We start from the raw sequence: 20,597 nt of genomic DNA, 5'->3' as shown, positions 1-20,597 counted from the left end.
AGGGAGGAGTGTGTGTGTGTGTGTGTGTGTGGGGGGGGGGGGGGTTGATTGAGTGAAGGGGTGGAAGCCAGGGAGAGGAGTGATTTATCAAAAGAGGCAGAGCAGCTGCCACAGGTCAATGTCAGGACACTTTAATTCATCCAGATGGCCAGTAGTACCTGCCCTTCGCAACAGAGCGGACGTTACCGAGCAATATTTCACAGACATGTCAGGGTGCTCCCTGCCATTAGCAGGTGTAGGTGCCGCATCCCGGAGCCATTTTGGCCAGCACTTAATTAAATATTTAATGTAACTAAAAGACTGTTCTCAGATCGAATTATTGTAGTTTGACTTTTTCAGTAAGTTTTGTCATTACGCTATTTGAGTGTTATTTATTTGTTATCTGCTCTTTGTAGCTTAACGCTTTAGACACAGATATGGTGATAATGAACGGGCCAAACTGATGTCTCAAAACTACCACGAAGGGACAAAAAACGACTACAAAAAGACGCCAAATGACCACAGAGACCCAAAACAACCCCAAATGACTAAAAAGAGACACAACAAAAAAAAAAACCACAAAGAGACACAAAATGCAGTAGCGTAGATGCGTATATGTAGACTCATATAGATATAGGCAATAATAAAAAATAATATATAACAAAAAGCAATGTACACAAAAGAATATAGGGAGGAAAAGTGTAAGATCTGTGTATATCCTATATCCTTGTATCCTAGTATTTCATTTCATTTCATTTATATTTATATTCTGTGCTGTGTGACTGATTTTGCTGCTGTAACACTCTAATTTCCCATTTTATTGGGATCAATATCTATCTATCTATCTATCTATCTATCTATCTATCTATCTATCTATCTATCTATCTATCATCATCTATCTATCTATCTATCTATCTATCTATCTATCTATCTATCTATCTATGTGATGCAATAGTGGCATCAGAAGGTGTCAGATTTGGGTTTTTTACGGCCAGAACCTGCCCCTGGACGCAAATTGACGAATCCTACTACGGCCTTGCTAAGACCCGCCCTTCAATAGCATCACACACTACTATTGGCCAGGCGTCCATGCCTACATTTACAGGTCCTATCCCCTTTCCAATCGGCTATCCTAACCTTAACCACTCGAGTCGTCAATGCCTAACCCCAACCAATCGAGTGCTATTGAAGGGTCTTGGCGTGGCCATAGTAGGATTTGTAATTTAACCCCCTGGACCTGCGGATTACTATGAAAATCCTCCTCCTGAACAACCTGTCCCCCTTACTTGGGAAATTACAGCTACAGCCCTAACAAAATGTATTGGGAAATTGCACATTTTCAAGTTGAAAAAACGTCATATTTCCTTTAGGAAGGACACTGTAACCCCCCTCCCCCAATACGCAAACCTAAGCCTAATACAAATCGAGAGAAAACACTGCACCCCGCCACAAGCTGCTCACCTGTCTTCTACGGCGTCTTCGTCTTCCAGGTCCATCTCGTCAATCTCCTCGTCCTCCATCTCCTCCTCCTCGTCGTCCTCCTGGGAGGGCAGGGAAGGGGCAGCGGCCTCACCGCTGCGAGAGGAGGGGCAGCACACGTACTCCGTGCCGTGGAACTTATCGATGCCGCAGGGCAGCAGCATGCCGTAGCTGTGCAGCACCATGGAGCTCTTGGCACAGGCCTGATGGGGGGGGGGGAGAAAAAGTGATGGGATTGCTGAACACAGCCAGAAGGCTCCAGATTAAGGAAGATGCTGTGGTGGAATGTAACTAAGTACATTTACTCTACATTTACTTCTTCTTTACCTGGGTCTTTTCTTTTCATGCCACTTTCTACTTCTACTTTGCTACATTTCAGAGAGAAATATTGTACTTTTTACTACACTACATTCATCTGCCAGCTTTAGTTATTAGTTACTTTACACACTGAGATTCCTGCAAACAAAACACATGGAAAGTAGTTCATGAAATACAATATAAATCAAGACAAATATTGGACCCATTTTTCACAAGCCATGTGTCTCCCTCACTTTCTAACACAAAAAATGGCATTTCCAGATGAACAGATTATTTCCTTAAGTTACAGAAAATGTACTTGTTTGAGACTAGTTTCTGTCTCAGCAACAAACTTTAACAAACTAAGCTAATTCCAGTTTATTTTTGCAAACGCTGTAGCAATGCAAATTTTCATAAAGCTAAGTATGACTTTAAGGTGTGTGTTAATATCTAATGTTAGGAGTCTATACAAAGTTCATAGGAAATCCCTGTTTGCCATCCAATGACGGTATTCTTTATTCTATGCTTGTAAATAACTTTCAAAAGTATTTCTGTAATATTTAACCTTTTATCCTGTACGCTCAATGTCTTGCAGAGATCTTATACTAAGACAGCATTCGTTATACTTTATTTTACCAATCTCGGCAGGTGTATATTAGCTATTTAGTCTCAGAGATACAATGCTTTTTTAATTGTCTGACTTCTAGTGTAGTGTTAGTCCCTTGCATACTGTATATCCACCTACACAATACAGACACACTGATTCAAGATCTAGTTCTCTTGTACTGACCAAAATGAACAATAATGGGCCCCGCTTCCAAAAAGTCATGCAGTCATTTTTCTTACCCAGATTTTCCCACTGGTACGATTAATTATATGGTACAATTAATGTCTGAACTGGAAATATTGGCCATGGGTTTGTCGGTTTGTCTATTGTCTTTCTGCTGTCAACATTATTATGAGCTAAAAGTGCTAATAATGTCCCATTACCCTTTACTATAGGACCAGTCCTGTAACACTACTGTTCGTTTATGTATTGGTTTTACATTTGGCTTTGAAAAATGTAATAAATAATTAAAAAAAACAATACTATCGCTTAGGTCGAACTCATTTTAGTTGATGGGCCATATTCCCACACATACACAATTACTGCTTGGCTGTAACACATTTGTTATTGAATGTAGCTGATTTGTGCCCCTTGATGTCCCACTATCTAAGGCTGCAGATAATACACAGATCCAGGCGTTGGTAATACGTGTCGGGGAAGAGTGCGGTTGCGTCCGAAATCGCATACTAGTATGCACTACTTACATAAACAGTAGTGTGCATCTTTTCCGACACACTGAGCTGTAATTTTCATCGTCACATCCTGAGAGCCTACTTGCTTGCATGCTTAAATTACTGAAAAAGGTAAGCAACAGTTGCAGGAGACACAATGACAGATTTTACATTTTTGAAAAATGTAAAATAAAGCTTTAGCGCATGACTTTCTGATATTAATGAACGTTTGTTACATTCAAGCCATTGCCAAAGGAGTTGCTACAAAGCTTGACAAAACTCTCTCTGTATGTCTCAAAATGACTATGTTCAGGAGATTAGATAATGATAATGACCTCTTCTGAAGAGCCCATCATGTTTATTTTAATCCTCAATGTTGTTGTCGTAACTTAGAATTCCTCATGGGGGAGACAGAAACTACGCACTATGGCTTTAAAGCGGTTTTTTTGACGTTCCAGAACTACCTTGGTTGCTGTCTTTTGCCTATTATGAACACTGTCATTAATCCTGCATTGCATTGTGGGATACTTATGCCGGAGTAGTGTCTAGTGGTTGCATACTTTAATATTTTACCACAAATAATATGCAATTAACATACTATTGGTTTCATACTAAGTTTTCGGACATACTAAAAAAATCTCACATACTGTTTTAGCTAGGAAATAGCATGTTGGTATGTTATTACAGACGCAGCCTCGGAGTCAGGAAGAGATAAGAGGGACGGGTGATGGGCTGGGTGAGCCGCTGCTCGTACTGTCGGGGTCAGGGTGGCCCCCGGGGGCCGGCTCTGGAGCCGCCGAGAGGGGATTAGCTGCATTACGGCCACAACACTAATGTGATTAAGAGCTGAAATGTAAGGGCTCCCAGCCAGGACTGTGATCAGAGCGACTCAGAGACTCACTAAGACAGGTGGGAAGAGATTAGGGGGGGAAGAGGAAAGAGCGCAAAGTAATGAAAGAGTGCCAGTATGACAGGGACAAGGGTCGAAACTTTGTTCAGCTTGATTTGTTAACGTTGAGACGCAGGGAGATGTTCAAATTATTGACTGCTAGTGTATTATTTTGCATTAACTTGCTTCTGTTTTGTTGTGATCTATTTAGAATTGAACTGTTGTGGCCGGGTTGGTTCAGTGGTAGAGCAGGCGCACGTATGATATAGGTTATTATTGTAATACAAAATGAAATGGTATGGACATTTCAAATAATTGTGGGACCAGAAAAGCATTTTGCTTCCTCCTACTCCCTTTTGGACACAAGTATTTATTTATTTGCTATTTTATTGCTTTTTCTTTTCATAGTGAAATACTTGTGTGTCTTGTATTTGGTGGTTTTTGGTTTATTCTTTTTGTATGTTATTGGAAATAAACCAATTTATATATATATATTCAAAGTAACACTGATGCTTAAGACTTCCCACATGGCTTTTTCTTTCCCATTGCTCTGCTATCTTGGAGATGCAGCCTCCCACTGAAGCCAATGAAGTCATTCCTTCCTTACCTCTTTGGCCACACTGTGCCACTGCTGATGGCTGACGCACATGTCCATCCGCTCCTTGTGGAAGAACTTGCACTTCTCTGGAACCAGAAGCACGTCACTCACAAACTCGCCCACTGTAACAGCAAATCACACGGACCAATTTGCCTGTTAGTCACACTGCCGAATCGTGCTCAACAACACTGCCAGGTTCATTTACAATACATTGGATTCAGCCGCTGTTGACGCTAGTGAGGAAAGCCATAATGATCAGGTGGCTCGGTGGTGACCCTCCATCTGTTTCCATCTGGAAACATCTCATCTCAGTGGTTGTGACTCTGGAGAAACTTGGACATCAATAAACAGAGCCAGATTTTCCTGCATAAGTGGAAGAGACCAGTGGAACTTTTGGGAGTGGACTATAATCTGGATTTGAATAGATAGATGATATGACGGACAGTTATCACATGTCTGAACTGGAACCAATGGCCATGGGGTTAACTCATCTATTCTACTTACTGCTGTCACCATGATTATGAGCTAATAATGCTAATAATGTCCCATTACCCTTTACTATATAGATCAGTGCTGTTTGTTTATACATTTGTCTTTAAAAAATGTAATAAACAGATTTTTAAAAAACAATACATCACTTAGAGCAGGGGTGTCAAACTCATTTTAGTTGATGGGATCCCGTTAATTTGATTTCAAGCGGGCCAGATCAGTGAACCACAAAGTGTGTCTGCTTCTGAGTCAGCGTTGTAAGGCTGTTGTAGGAAAAATGAATAATGTTACGGATGGAGAAAAAAAAATCAGAATTTTTAAGATTAAAGTCGGAAATTTACTGAAAACGAACTCAGGGGATTAAAGTGGTAAATTTGGAATTTAAATAATTGGATGGATACAAAGTCATCCAGTGGGCCTGATTGGACCCTTTGGCAGGCTAGTTCTGGCCCACGGCCCGTATGTTCGCCAACCCTGGTTTAGAGGGACTAAAAAAGGAATAGTAGATGAGATGAGTGAAAAAAGGGACGTAATTCAATAATTCATAGCTGCATGGTCTTTTACATTTCATTACAGCAGTATAACAGAAAAGCCATTTGACACTTGAACATCTGTCGGTGCACCTGAAGCCCACAGGGGTTCATCCCTCCTCTATAGCCAAATCTGTAACACCACAATCAAAATGGCAGCTGAGAAAATCAGCTGTGACTGTTTTAAGCTATAGTCCAGTCTCATTTGTGATATCATTTGTGTGATTGATTCTATCCAGATGTAGGATGAGATGTTTTATTCATAGAAGGAGCTGATAGAAAGCGGATCTGGGGGAAAATAAATGACATTTAAAAGCATCTTGTGAATTCCTATTAAAAGTTGCAGATTGGAAAGCGTGTGCGTGTAAGCATATGGCGCAGGGGTCATAAGAAAGATAAAAAAGGACAGCGACTGCTGATTGGAGGGGAGCGTGACAAGGCACTCAGGTAGAAAGGCTGCCTTCAGAAACAGATGCAAGGCCAGGCTCAGAGAGGGAGGGAGGAATAGAAGGTGTAGGTCAAAGTCCAGATCAGAGTAGTCCCGCATTGGCAGACCTTCCTCCACAGCGCTGCAGAGTAAGGTCTGGCTAGTCCACACAGCATTGAGCCTTGACACGACAAGCTGTCCTGTAACTGCTCATTTAGTGGTTGGCCGCAACCTCGGCCTGAGGCGGAGCTGCTGGAGCACCAGGCGACGTAGACAGGCAGGCCGAGGGGGAAAAAGCAGTGTTTTGGAAAATGAGAGGGTAGGATAGGAAGTGGAGAGAGCTGGAAATAGCAAAGGACTCAGCAGCTGCTTCTCCTCTCCGCCCAGGAGATACTGTAACAGTCTCTCACACAAGCCCCCCAACCCCTCCGGACCCTCACTCCCCTGCTTCATGCACGATATTGTGAATATTTTTGACCGATATTGCGATCTGATTTGCGATACAGGAGGGAATGATCCTTTTTGACTCATTATTCTCATTTTCCTAAAAAAATACTTTTAAATGATTATTGCAGGGCTCTAAACCAAGGAAATAGGTTTCCTTTAGTCTGTAGGACATGATTTGTAGGTTTGGACGTCTCTGCAGCACCCCAATACTTCATTCAGAATGGTTTGACACATATTTTCCTTTACAAAATATTGCTTGCAAAGTATTTTAGAGGACATTGCATTTTTATTCCATTCATTTGAAAGCTTCGGTAGTTGTTAAAAAGATTAGGATTATAAAATATGATGCAATGTTATGGCCCGCCTAAACAACCCAACAGTACATTAACAGATTAATAGAGTAGAAAACCATAAAATGAGACACCTGGAAGTGCTTTTACTTTTGATGATGTGTATTTTGCTGATAATACTTCTTTACTTTTTTATTTTAATGCATGACTTACTTTGTAATAGGGTTCGAACCATACTGTTTTTAAGGCTGATACTGATTAGTTATAGATAGATACTGACTAGTTAATAAAACCGATAATTTGGAACCAATATGTATTTACAGTGAAAATGAAAATCTTTTAGTCCAAATTAAGATGTTGGGATGTTACAAACTCCAACATAAAACCTCAATTAAATGCTTTAAGCAATTATTACATAAATGAGAAACTTTCAACATAATCCCCAGGGATAGAGTCAGATAGTGTAGTGGGGGGGGACATTAAGTCAGACTCAGTGGGGAGTGAAACCAAAGCAGAGGGACAGACACAGAGCTGTAGCCAAGCCAGAGTAGAACACTTTTTAATTCATTAACTTTATTGGTTATCAGGCAAATAAAACGTAGATACATCATCTGCAAACTGCCAAAAAACGGCCGGATTTCTATCCCTAATGTAGATCTTTCAAAAGGCACCTTTACGTTTGATTGCTGTTGCTATATACCTTCTTTAACTTCCATTGCTGTTGCTGTCAGCAATAGATCTTTTTTATTTTCGGCGCATTGAGGCTTACTTTTAGCTCTCATCTTGAACTTGGAGCCTTTTTCACCTTGTAGACTTTTCAGGAACAAAGCGTTTTATGGCCGTGTTTTGGTGAGAAGTGGAATTGAATTAGTTCCATTTACAGAAATGACACATACTTTGCATTTGATAATCTGTCAACTGCTCAAAAATTGGCCAATAACCTTGCTTTGTAATTTTGCACCACCCTTGTGTTGTCCTCTGCTCAAATTGCATCTGTTTTTTAAAGTTTCTATATCAAATATCTAACATTTAAATGTTGAAAACAATGATAACTCGTGGTAACAAATCAGTGTGAGTTGTGTGTGTGTAGCGGTGGTTTAGGGGGACTAAGTATAATTGTCGAAAAAAGTGGGCCAATGGGGGGGGGGGGGGGGGGGGTCAATGGGAACACAACACAATAATCTGAATATGTGCACACCTCTTTCACAGAAGGAAACTGACTCCCATATCCTGCACACCGGATGCGTACACTGATTGATTCACTCGCGCACTTTCTCTTTATTTCATCTCTCCCTCTCTCTCTATCTCTGTCTGGTTCTCTCACACTCACAGGTTGCTTGGGTTGTGAGGCAGAGTGGGTTTTAAGCAGACGGCGTGTGCAGTCACACTGCAGCGGGTGATGGATGGTGGTGTTTGGAGAGCAGCTGTGCCGCTCGCTTGTGTGTTTCTGTGTGTGTAGTTGCGTAAGTGTGTGTGAGAGCATACAGCATACTAGCCCTCTTTCTCTGTGACCTCCTCTCCACCTTCTCCATTCATCCGCCTTTCCTTTAACCTTCAGTCTATCAGACGGCCTCGCTAACGCTCTCCTGCCTGCCTCTAGGGGAGTGTGAAGGTAAGAATACACCCAATGTGCAGTTTGATACCTTCAGCGCAGGATACTTGCAAATTAAATTAAGCACCAAACAGGATGTGCTTTTCCACAGTACGGCTATTGTGTTTCAAGACTTTCTAAAGGAAGCCCGCTGTAATGAGGTTCAGTGTAATCAGAGTGAGCTCTGCACTGTATTAAATCCATATCATGGGGTTCTCAGCTTATAATCATTCAAAATAGTTTTTTTGTATACCCATACATGTGTTTTCAGTTAATCTGGCTGATTGGACCTCTACCCAGGACTGCGTGGGTGTCTCTTGACAAAGATCCTCAACCTTTACGAGTCGCGATCCCCAGAAAAATGAGGTTGGTGTTCACAACCCCCCCACCCACCCTCCTCAAATGATAACACGGAGCTGCAAACTGGTGTAACCAGCTGTTTCTACATGCCTTCCCCGGCTGAGTTTGTGTGAATATTGCAAATTCTCTGATACATGTAAACAAATACATTAAATATGTAAAAACCATTCCCCTAAATTATGTTTTTTCTCCCCAACCATCTGGCGACAACCAGAAATGATGGTGGTCCTGACGTCAAACTCAAGGCCCATGGGCCAAACCCGGCCCGTAGCAAATTACGGTCCAGCTCCTGTGGATCAGTGGTAGAGGGGTCGCCTGCCAATTGGAAGGTTGGTAGTTCGATCTCCTGCAGTCCCGCGTTAGCATTAGCACCATGTACGGCAGCCTCGGCCACAGTATGTAAATGTGTGCGTGAATGGTTGCTGTACTATGTAAAATCTTTGAGTAGTTGTTAAGACTAGAAAAGCACTATATAAAAACAGTCCATATTAATTTGGGTTCACAAAACACTTTGGCCTGCCTAGTTTTTGTCACTTATTACAAAGTTGGTGGGGCTTTTCTTAATGTTTTTGACGTTTTAACGTCATTTTTCGGGTGCTTACGGCATTTTCTTTGCCATTTTTGTCAACCGAACTGTAAACTGTAAACTCTAAGTGAGAAGACTATATGAGACAATAACACAGGAAATACCGTTACTACTATAACTAAACTATACATGTCTGGCCCTTGACGTGATTCTCATTCTTAGTTTAGTTCGACATCCCTGGTCTACACTGATTGAATGACATCTTCCTGAGTCTCTTTTTAACTTTGTTGCACTTGACAGCTTTATTATTCATATTGGTTGAAAAAATTTGTGACTTAATATATTCCCATCTAAACTTTGACCCACACTGCTCAACCTGAGCAGAGGTCCAATCAGCCCGAAGAACTCAAATCACCTGTGTGGGTGTTCGGAGACTTCAAGAGCTTCATAAACATGATTAAGACATGAATAATGATTTAGTTGTTGACTAGTGTTATTTCTTGCCATAAAGTTTGAGAATGCTATCAGGATCCAGTCGTGTGCTCTGATTTTTTACATTTGCATCATGGTTTGTGCCTTTTAGATGGAAGGAACCTGATTTGCCATTAGAGGATAACATCGGGGGGGGGGGGGGGAAACGACTCAAACCTGGGGGAAGCTGGAGGTTGATGTTCCATGATGAAAAGAACATTTAACACCTGGGTTCTACCTAAGGCTGCACAATATGAGGCCAACACAACATAAACAGATATTAAAGTGTACTCAGTTCAGCATTTCGGCTGCTTTCAGTATTCTGCTCAAATTGACAAATTGCTTGTTGAATTTAAAACAAATGAAAGCAAATCATCCTTTTGTTGAACAAATTGAACATTGAATTCAATAAAATGGCAGCACTAAAAAAGACATTTGAAGTTACATTTGAAAATAACTATATGTACATTTTAATGTTTCTGAAACTGTGTAATGTTCCATCTGATGATCATAAATGACCTGTAACAGCAAACCAGACTAACAATTAAAAGAAGGCTAGTTTTATAGAGTTTTTATTATTGTCTATGCCCAGGTCAGATTTCCCTTGCAAAGTCACAGAATGATATACGGCAGGTAGACGGCGCTACAGTAACACATTCTGACGGGTCACAGATTTCAGTGTAACACCAGAAAATCCCGTGCAACCAGGTAAAAGGAAGCAGGAGATGCCTTTATATAGGCCTCATTGTACTTTAATGTTATTTTAGAAGTTATCTGCTGTAGTTATGGCCCATACCGGGGCAGGACCATCACAGGAAAGAAGGAAATAAAAAAAAGAACTAAAAGCTAGAAAGACAACGGGCGTTACACTAAGTTGGGCTTTCAACAGACGGAGACATATATTTAAATCTGTAGCGCATTCTCTTTTTTTCAATAAAACATTTTCTATCTGAGCAAAATATTCATCATATGACATATGATTCATATGACCTCCCGACAACACCGACTCAATAAACTACAGTGGGTAATACAGCACCATAAAGAAAAGACCTTTACAACAGCAGGTGTGGTAAAAACACACCACCACTGTTCCAACTGAAAGTTACATATAACCACATAGTGCAGTTTTCTATGGGTATTTTCTAACAAATACACAAACGTCTTTTGCGATATGGCACAGCTTTTCACCATATATTTATTGCGCCAGTTGATATCGCAATGACAATTAAAAAAGTGATATATTGAGCAGTCCTAGTTAGAAACATCTGTAATTTTTTAACCACATGCAACACCTAAGCCTCAACCAACGCTGTAGCCCTTGCATCAGTCTTGCCTTTAGCTAACCTTTCACAGAGGTTACATTTGTTGATGTTGTCATAACACTGTGTTTAAAAGCTCAGGCTCATTTCAACACATTTCCAGAGGCGAATGAGTGAATAGAGCCAGAGGTGTGGCGCTCTAAAACAAGCCTGAGTTTGTTTCCATTATCAACGTAGTCACAATCCCCAGACTCGGCCCCTCTGATGATATCAGGAGTCGTCATTGTGTGACCTGCCCTTTTGTTAAATACACAGGCTTAGGCAACAGGAAATGCAAAGTATGTGTCATTTCTGTAAATGGAACTAATTCAATTCCACTTCTCACCAAAACACGGCCATAAAACGCTTTGTTCCTGAAAAGTCTACAAGGTGAAAAAGGCTCCAAGTTCCAGATGAGAGCTAAGAGTAAGCCTCAATGCGACGGAAATAAAAAAGATCTATTGCTCACAGCGACCAACAGCAATAGAAGTTAAAGAAGGTATATAGCAACGGCAATCAAACGTAAAGGTGCCTTTAGAAAGATCTACATTAGGGATAGAAATCGGGCCGTTTTTTTGCCAGTTTGCAGATGATGTATCTACGTTTTATTTGCCTGATAACCGATAAAGTTAATGAATTAAAAAGTGTTCCACTCTGGCTCGGCTACAGCTCTGTGTCTGTCCCTTTGCTTCAGCCCCCCCCCCACAACACTATGTAACTCTCTGTTACTGGGTATGATGTTGAAAGTTTCTCATTCATTAAATAATTACTTAAAGCATTTAAACAAAGTTTTGTGTTAGAGTTTGTAACATTCCTAAATCTTAATTGCATATTGATCCCTTATCTACATACTGTACATCTGTGTTTACGCAGGCCGGGGGGGGGGGGAAGGATCTCTGGGCACCTCACGATTTGATTCCAACTCAGAGGCCAACCATTCGATGCTAAACCGATTATTGATGCAACAGTTTTTTTGATTTGCATTTCCATGCGTGATTTAAAAATATTTATATATATATAAATCTGAGTTTGTTAGATTTTGCCATATACAGTATTCGTCACACGAACGTTTTAATGAAACGTTTTGTCTACTGCGGTTTTTATTGTGTAGTCATTCCATGCTTAAGCCTTAAAAATGCTTGTGAAAGTCACCTTCTCTCACAATGATCTTCCATGTCAGAATAGATAATGTAGATGAACAGCCTTTATGTGTTTTGCCTAATTATTTCATGTTTTTCTAATTAGATTGTGTGTATATATGCGAAACTTATTTCTTTTTTCCTTTTGGCCATTTTAGTGGGGCACCCTTGCCTAACCGCTAAGCTGTTGTCCTTAATACCGACCTCATTCAGTCACTCTGTTTTCTGATTTGCACATGTCTGGAGTCATGAGAAAATCAACACATTTGAAAGAAGAAGAAAAAACGGACTGACTGTTCTCACCCTTCCAGACATAATAATAATAAAAAGGGCTCGAAAATAATCCTCTGCTATTTGACAAAGGCATCATGCTGCAGGGATTAGAGTGCCGTGGAACAAAAATCACATTCATTTGCAGAGCCATTGTTTGGGGACAGGAAACATAGAGGGATTGGGTCTCTGTGACTGAAGCTTTGCATGGAGATATTTGGGATACAGTACAACCCATCTCTCTCTTTTTACACCGAGCTCATCCTCTGCACTTGCATTATTCATATAAACCTATTAACTTGACATGGGTGCTGGTCGGGTGCTTTTAATCACACCTTTCAAGCTAGAGCCCACCACAGGAATTCATGAATACACTGATGAATACAAGGCCTCTTATGTCCAACATTATGTGACCTAGGGGCAGTGGATGAATGTAATTAAGTACTAATTAAGTACTGTACTTACGTACAAATGTTGAGGTATTTGTACTTTACTTCTTTAGTCTACTTTAGTCTTTCCTACTTCTACTCCTCTACATTTCAGAGAGAAATATTGTACTTTTTACTCCTCTACCTTCAGCTTTAGTCACTAGTTACTTTACACATTAAGATTTTTGCACAGAAAACACATGTAGTTTATAACATATGATGTTTTATTATAAATTAAACTAGCCAACAATATAATGGCCTACAAGTCCAGCTGAGATGATTACCATTACCATTAAACGCACAACTGTTTGGATCCTTCACACTTTCTGAAATGGGAGGATGTTTCTGTATTGAGTACTTTTACTTTTACTTCAGTACATTTTCCTGATGATACTTACATTTTCAATGCAGGACTTTTACTTGTAACATACTATTTTTACAGCGTGGTATTAGTACTTTTACTTAAGTAAAGGATCTGAGACTCCTTCCCATTGGCAATTTCAGACCCTTTTTAGAGGGGCTCAAGCCCAAAATTCCATCTCAGCCCCCCTAAAGATTATTTAAAAAAGAAAAAACGGAGGTGTCTGATCATTTGTAACAATGTACTGAATATTCAATAAAAATTAAGGTAAAAAAAAAAAAAAAGAATAAAATCAATTTTAGTGCTTCAAGTTAGAGTTTGCAAACTTGTCTGTTAGTGACCGAGGACAAATAATTACAGGTTCAAAGGGCTTGAAACAGGTTTAACATCCTGTGCTGCCAATGCTATCCACCTGTAACCCAGTCAAGGAAAGAGTTAACAGAAAGGTACTTTTAGCCAATTGGCGGAGGTTGTGCCAGACTCCTTTGGCTGAGTCTCTGTCTCATCTGTCAGAGGAAGATTAATGTGAAGATTAACGTCGGATGTCCCCAGAGAAGAAGATGGTAATTTCATGGCGCTAGATTAGAACCCAAATTGAAACGTAGGCAACTAAAATTTCTGATTGTTAGAAGATTGTGTCAAAGTGTCAGGTTTAGTTCCATCATAGTGTTAATAGTGTAAAAAAAAATTTACTGGCGTTTTTGTTCAGTATGTGTGTGTGTGTGTGTGTGTGTGTGTGTGTGTGGGGGGGGGGGGGGGGTGCCTGGTTAACATTGCCTTGGGTTGCATGAAATGAGGAAAATATGCCATATGCAATAATGTTGTAGAATGACGCGATAACGATACCAGGGCTGTAGTCAAGACCACCTTTGTCGAGTCCAAGACAAGTCCAAGAACAGGACTAGTCGAGTCCAAGTCAAGACCGAGTCCAAAGAGATTTGAGTCCAAGACAAGACCGAGTCCAAAAAGGTTTGAGTCCGAGTCAAGACCGAGTCCAGGACAGAAAAAAAAAAGTCTCACGCATGACAGTATCAAGAGAATCATTTTGGGTTTCACTTTACCGCCAATATTATTATTAGAAACATAATAAAGACACCTGGACTCGGTCGAGACCAAAAGCCATGTTTGGCAAGACCAGTGGCCGAGAACAACAAGACAAGTCCCAGTCCAAATACCAGCGAGTCCGAGACAAGTCCGAGACCATAGAAAAACGGTCTTGAGTCCGGACTTGAGTCCAACACCAGACTCAAGTACTACAGCCCTGAACGTTACTAACAATGAATAAACAGATATACTGTATTAAAGTGTACTCAGTTTTGCAGTTCCTTTACGTTCAGTGGTCAAGCTAATGGTTTAAAACTAATTTAAATCAAATTTAAAACAAATTGAAGGAAATAATTCCTAACATTTAGTTGTTGTTTATGTAACAAATTGAACATTGGATTGAATATTAAAGGCACCACTCATTTTTTTTTTCAATTACAGTTACATTTTTTTGTTCAACTAACACAAAAAAAATCTCTGAGTGTCTGTTATGTTTGTGTATATGTTTTAGTTTCCTGTTTTATTTTGTAGTCTCCCTTGTCATGTCTTGTTTTACTTACTGCCTACCTGAGGTGTTTCACCTGTTCTTGTACCCTTGTTTCATCTGTCCCTTTTTCACCTCATTATTACTTGTTGTATTTAGTCTTTGTATTGTCTTTGTCTAGTGTCAGACCACTGTTCTGTATAAATATGTAGGATTTGGTGTGTTTATAGTCTACCTTTTTATCTCAGTGTTCCTGTTTCTTGTGATTCCTGTTTTTTTTTTTTACTTCCACTACGTTTAGGACTCCTTTTGTTTGTTTATCTTTTGATTGTGATTAAATCCTCAAGCTCATCACTGCCTTGCTGTCTCTGCATTTGGGTCCGCCTATTTTCTGAATCCTTATTACAGTGTCTTTTACCTGACTCACACTGGGCTGGAGAGGTTAGACGGCAGAGGCATGCCACGGCTCGTAGCATATGATCAGAAACCTCCAATTAAGCCCATAACAGGCTCCATTACATAATTAAGCCGAAACCCTCTCTATAGCCTCTTTCTTGCCAACACCTTATGTTTATCTCTCCTTCTCCTTCTGGTTCCTCTGTTCTCTCTGTTCTGACTTCCCCTTTGCCACCTGGCAGAGCAGCAGAAAAGCCCTTTGCAATTTGATGAGGCTTGAGTGTGCAGACCTTTAACTATGTTGACAGAAAATGTGTAAGACCAAGCAATGAAGCTATTTAATCAATCCAGAAGAGATTGATTAAAGAAGAGAGGTCATGGGATTGTTTTAATTAAATGGTGCTGTTGCTGACTCATAATGAGAGGTCTTGGGTTGTTGATGGATGCAACACTCGGTCACAGAGGAGACAGGAGGGCGGGGGTTGTCAGTTTGAGGAAGATGGCTTCAGGATGGAAGATGAGAGCAAACTGCGGGGGATTCTGGAGAAGGATTCTGCATGGGAACCTCTCTCATCTGTATTCATGTCTTAGCCACAGAGTAGACACTCCAGTTGGGGTGTTTGCTGTCCCATGAATTTCCCAAAAGCCTTCTCTCTGAGTTTGCCAAAAATGCTCTTGAATGGTAGCCCATTTCACAGTCCAGTGCAACTACTAATGCCTTTTTCATCCTGGGAAGCGACACAACTCAATCAGCAAGAGGCATTTGGACAGAGGAAGGGTGCTGGGAAGTATTTGCAGCATAGAGGAAGATGGATTTTTTCTCCCTGATATAGCTGGACAAGTACAGAGAGGAGTCTTGTTTCAGAACTGTATTTCTCTGTTATTTCAATCCTCAGAGGCAGCACGAGTGTGCTTTGTTTCTGTAAGTTAGGGAGCACAGAGACCTGTGGCCTGCAAAGTCTGAAGCTCCATCTGACATTTAATAAACCAGAATACAGCCATGTTGCCACTACTGTTTACAGTGATACACCAGGAGACAAAGGAGGCCGAGAGGTGTGTAGGACAGCACGGGCGACTGGAGAGATGGGGAGTAATAAAGCAGGCATCCTCACAGATCTCCCTCTAGCTGACCCTGTGTGTCTGTGTGAGTTTATGGCCCACTGTCTGAGGGGGGGAAATAAGATTGTGCTTTATTGCTCAACAAGCCTCCCCAGCAATAATAGCTTCGCCCCTTTCATCCATCCGTTCTGAGAGACATTAGCTCCCATCCAGCCTGGCCCTGCTCAACCTGCAGCTCAAGGCCAGGATTAGTCAACTGAATCCGACTCTCAATATTGCGGTGTGCCACCTCTGCCTACAGCTAAGATGTATCATAATCTCTTCTTTCTCCACATTGAATAAAGGACCAATATAAAAAAGATAAGGGGACAATGGAGAGCACCTGATATGAAGGATATGATTGAACTACTTATTAGTGTACAAGCTTACCTAAGCATTTGTAAGGCACCACGATGTGGGCATGCCCTTTGCACACCTTCTTCTCCTTCTTGCACCAGTTCTCGATACGGATTGGCTGGTTGGCTTCCACCACGTTTGTGATTTGGAGCTCGGGATACATCTGTTGGATGAAGAAGCAAAGAGTGGATGAACTATTCTGATTCTTTACTTAAGCAAAAGGACTAATCCCATACTGTAAAAATACTCTATTACAAGTAAAAGTCTTGGATTGATTGAACTTTTCCTTAAGTATAATCAGGAAAAATTTATTTAAAGGGATACGTCACCAATTAGCATTTAGCTTTGTATCAGTAGGAACCCGGTAGTATTTTTGAATGACCGTTTTTTCTTCCCTCATGTCCCCCTGAGACTAGATTTCTCTGGATTGTGTGTCTGGAAAAAAACTTCAAAAAACTTCTGATGTCATTTAGTGTCATTGGAGGCATTTTTGCCCAGAGGAAATGGACTACAGCCAGCTAGTTCTGCATGTTTTCAACCCGCCCATAGGGCGTTGGATTGTCACTAGCCAATGTAAGTCAAGTGTCAGCCATTTTGAAGTTAAACTAAGTTAAGCTAAGCTAAATTTATCCAACTACTGCTAACTGCTGGTGGAGTTTGTGACTGTTAAATGCTAAATTCTACATTCCGTGCAAATTCACGGCTGTGTTTATAATCTGTGTTTACATCCCTCCAATTGCTAATGCTACCAATGCGTCAGCTAAACTTTACGGAGCCTATAATGTGTGTGCACTATTTAGCCTGTTTCGTATGTGGGTTTTTTATATATTTTAAATGTGTAACACCACTTGAGCCACGGTGAAATGTTGTTTAATGTATATGGATGAAATGACAATAAAGTGGCAAATTATCCCTTTAAAGTGCTTGTATTATTCTCATTTTCAGGTTTACAATTTTATTTTGAGGTGGTGCCTGAATAGGTTTACATGGTTTCATTTTCAGAAAACACCATCTTTTTGTTGTGCTGCACATTTCTGCAGCTCCACTTTTCACCCTGTGTGTTGAGCTCTCTGTTTTAGCTACAGAGTAGATAGAAGTGAGATGCCTCATCTCACTTCTATCCCACCTTTTTTGGGAGTCACACATGCGCAGTACCTAGGTAAGGACTACTAGCCAGTCAGAAGCAGAGTGGGCATGCCATGCTAGCAGCTAGGCGAGCATTATAACGTGTGTTACAAAGGGACACACGTTTGTCACTGAAGTAAAGGCTGGACTACAACAGAGCTGTTTGGAGCAGTTTCTGAACAGTGTTTTCTGTTGGAGATGATACGTTTCCCTTTCTATACCTATAACATGCACAAAAAACGATATGTAACACAAAAGGAAAGGGAAAAATCCAAAAAACAAAGTATTCAAAGTAAAAATACTCAATGCAGAAAAAAATCTTCCCATTTTAGAAAGTGTAAAGGACCCAGTTGTGTGTTTAATGGTCTAATCCTTTCAGCTGGACTTGCAGGACCTTATATTGTTGGCTAATTTAATGTATTATAAAACATCATATTTTGTGTCATGTGTTTTGTGTGTAAAACTCTTAACTAAAGCTGAATTTAGTGGAGTATAAAGTACAATATTTCTCTCTAAAATGTAGCGGAGTAGTGGAGAGAAGCATGAAAAGAAAAGACTCAAGATTAGTACAAGTACCTCAAGATTTGTTCTTAAGCACAGTACTGGAGTAAATGTACTTAGTTACATTCCACCACTGATACGGATTGATTTATTGATCCTTTATCATTGTGTCGTGCACACAAAAATGCCCAACCCTTATGGGTTTATAAGACACCTAAAGATCAGATGCAGTGTTTAATCATTTTATTACATTTTACAGAATTATAGGTTCTTTTCCAGCTCGTTCTTAAACAGAGTATTCTGACTTGTCTCCCAAGCTTCCTTTTTGAAACATACTTATATTTTTCATAATCACCCTGCCAGAATAAATCATCATAAACAGATATCATTTTGGTAAAAAGTACGTCCCTTATGTCCTCATAAACAGGACAATAAAACAAATAAATGGACCTTGTTCTCAGTTTCATCCAGCTCACATAATAAACAAAGTCTGTCCTCCTCTGGAGTGGCATTAAACTTGCCGGTATACTAAGAAATGAGAGCAATATTTTGTTTGTGTGTTTGTGTGTGTGTGTGTGTTAGTGCGGGAGAGAGAAGGTGCGGTAAGTGGAGCTTCGATGGGATCCTTTAATCCATGCTTTATACTCCCTAGATGCCATCTGCTCAACCATGAAAGAGCATGCGATTTACACTTTCTCCCAAATGCCATCAAAATGTCATCAATAAAGGCAAGTGAAGCTTGTGAGGAAGGCTGCTCGAAAAATGTACAGCCGTGCTTTTTGTCTTGGACAGCTGCATGATAAACCAAGACAGTAATACCAACAGTCTCTTGGGTTAGAAGACACAGACGTAGGAACAAGACAAAAAAGAGCGACAATATCCGTGTCACGGAAAAACATGTCCTTAATTGTAGAGACAGCTAGCAGCTAGATAAATGACAGCCGCGGGGTCTGCTAATTGAAATTACACCCACTACACTGCAAATAATGTCTGACTTCAGAAACAACTCCAACTGACTCTAATGACAAATCACAGTGAAATGAAAACTGACTTTTTCCACCTTGGTAGCCAATTCCCCTCAATATGATCTGTCTGTTAAATCTGAGGCTACCGCCAGTTAGCTTGTTAGCACAAAAACTGAAACCAAGGGGAAAACAGCTAGCCTGGCTATGTCTAACTGTAACTAATTCTGCCTACCGGCACCAATTAACACATTATATCTCTATTTAATCCAGAGCTGCAAAGATTAATTGCCTACTGTTTTGATAATCAATTAATCGGTTTGAGTCATTTTTCATTTATGAAAAAAGATTATTATGATAATGGAAGCTGTACATGTACATGGGCGAGCACGTCTAACCTTTAGCTCTCCCTAAAGTAATTTTAATTGGTTGTACCTATGATGGCAACCCACTTTGTCCCTGTCCTTTTTATAAGTGACTTCCATTCCACCACTTCTCTCAGGCTGGATCTCACTTCTCTTATTTAATATCTCCTCAATCCTCCAATTGGGAGTTGTTCTGGCCCTCCTTCTTGAAGGCCATCTCAAAGCTCTTATTCCTGCCCTGAGGAGGAACTAGCATCGAGGAGGGACCACAGAGGAGCTATAGGCGAGGATACCGAGAGCAGCCTTCCTGGGAGCCGTGCAGCTGAAGGAGTAGCTAACTCCGCCCAAAGAGCTGACGTATTCATGTGATGCCTCAGACGAAAGGATGTCTCATCCCTCTAAAACACTTTTTCTTCGTTTTCTATCTCCTCCCACAATAATCTCACATCTGTCCCGTGCTCCCTCTGTGGGATGGACTAAGAAGCGAGGAAGGGAAGCAAGTGAAGGATGCAGTTTAAGAGAAGTGAGATCCAGCCTAAGACTGATAAGATGTGTCTGTGTCACAGTGACTCACCTCCTGGCAGTACTGCAGCACACCCTCTTTGGTTCCTACGCAGCTCTTGGTTCCGGATGGGTCGGGTTCCCAGCGGCCGGTCTGAATGTTGACGTGCATGTTGAGCTTTCCGCAGAACATTGCCACCTGTGGCTCGGCCACGGCAAACCCTGTGCCTGCATTGGCTGCTAGTGCCTGTGACAAGACCAAGTAAGAGAGGGGGAGAGAAATGAGGGTTAATGCATTTAATCATTATAGAGCCCATAAAAGCAGAACAGCATTGTGGCTGACTTAACTTAACTGACCCCACTCGCTTGTCCCATAAACCTGTCATGAGCCCGACTATGGGTGTTACATGATCCACCATCCAGTATTACAGATGCAAAGTGAAAATATCGATACATATCATCCGTAACATGCATCATAATTTTCTATTCCCTAAATTATATATATTCTTTTTATTAAAAAGATGACTTTGTTTTCAATTAAGGTGTCTGGTATAGCTCAGTAATGAAATTGTCAAAACATATTTGACTTGCTATAAATGGAACTGGGTTAAATGGAT

General features: G+C 40.6%; 1 protein-coding gene across 5 annotated transcripts in view; it reads right to left on the bottom strand.

The window, feature by feature from the left end:
- Positions 1 to 20,597, bottom strand: part of aplp2 (amyloid beta (A4) precursor-like protein 2) — a 96,555-nt gene that overhangs the window by 36,642 nt on the left and 39,316 nt on the right. For all 5 annotated transcript variants that reach the window (XM_032505928.1, XM_032505944.1, XM_032505951.1 and 2 more), the window contains exons 2-5: positions 20,054 to 20,227; positions 16,560 to 16,689; positions 4,530 to 4,642; positions 1,441 to 1,661 (exon numbers count right to left, since the gene is read on the bottom strand). In XM_032505928.1, the coding sequence (XP_032361819.1) occupies positions 1,441 to 1,661; positions 4,530 to 4,642; positions 16,560 to 16,689; positions 20,054 to 20,227 (638 nt within the window). The remainder of the gene's footprint in view (positions 1 to 1,440; positions 1,662 to 4,529; positions 4,643 to 16,559; positions 16,690 to 20,053; positions 20,228 to 20,597) is intronic.

Source organism: Etheostoma spectabile, chromosome 3 (assembly GCF_008692095.1).
Source record: "Etheostoma spectabile isolate EspeVRDwgs_2016 chromosome 3, UIUC_Espe_1.0, whole genome shotgun sequence".
Classification (NCBI taxonomy): Eukaryota; Metazoa; Chordata; class Actinopteri; order Perciformes; family Percidae; genus Etheostoma; species Etheostoma spectabile.
Note: the sequence above shows the minus strand (reverse complement) of the source record. Positions and strands in the feature narration are given on the sequence as shown.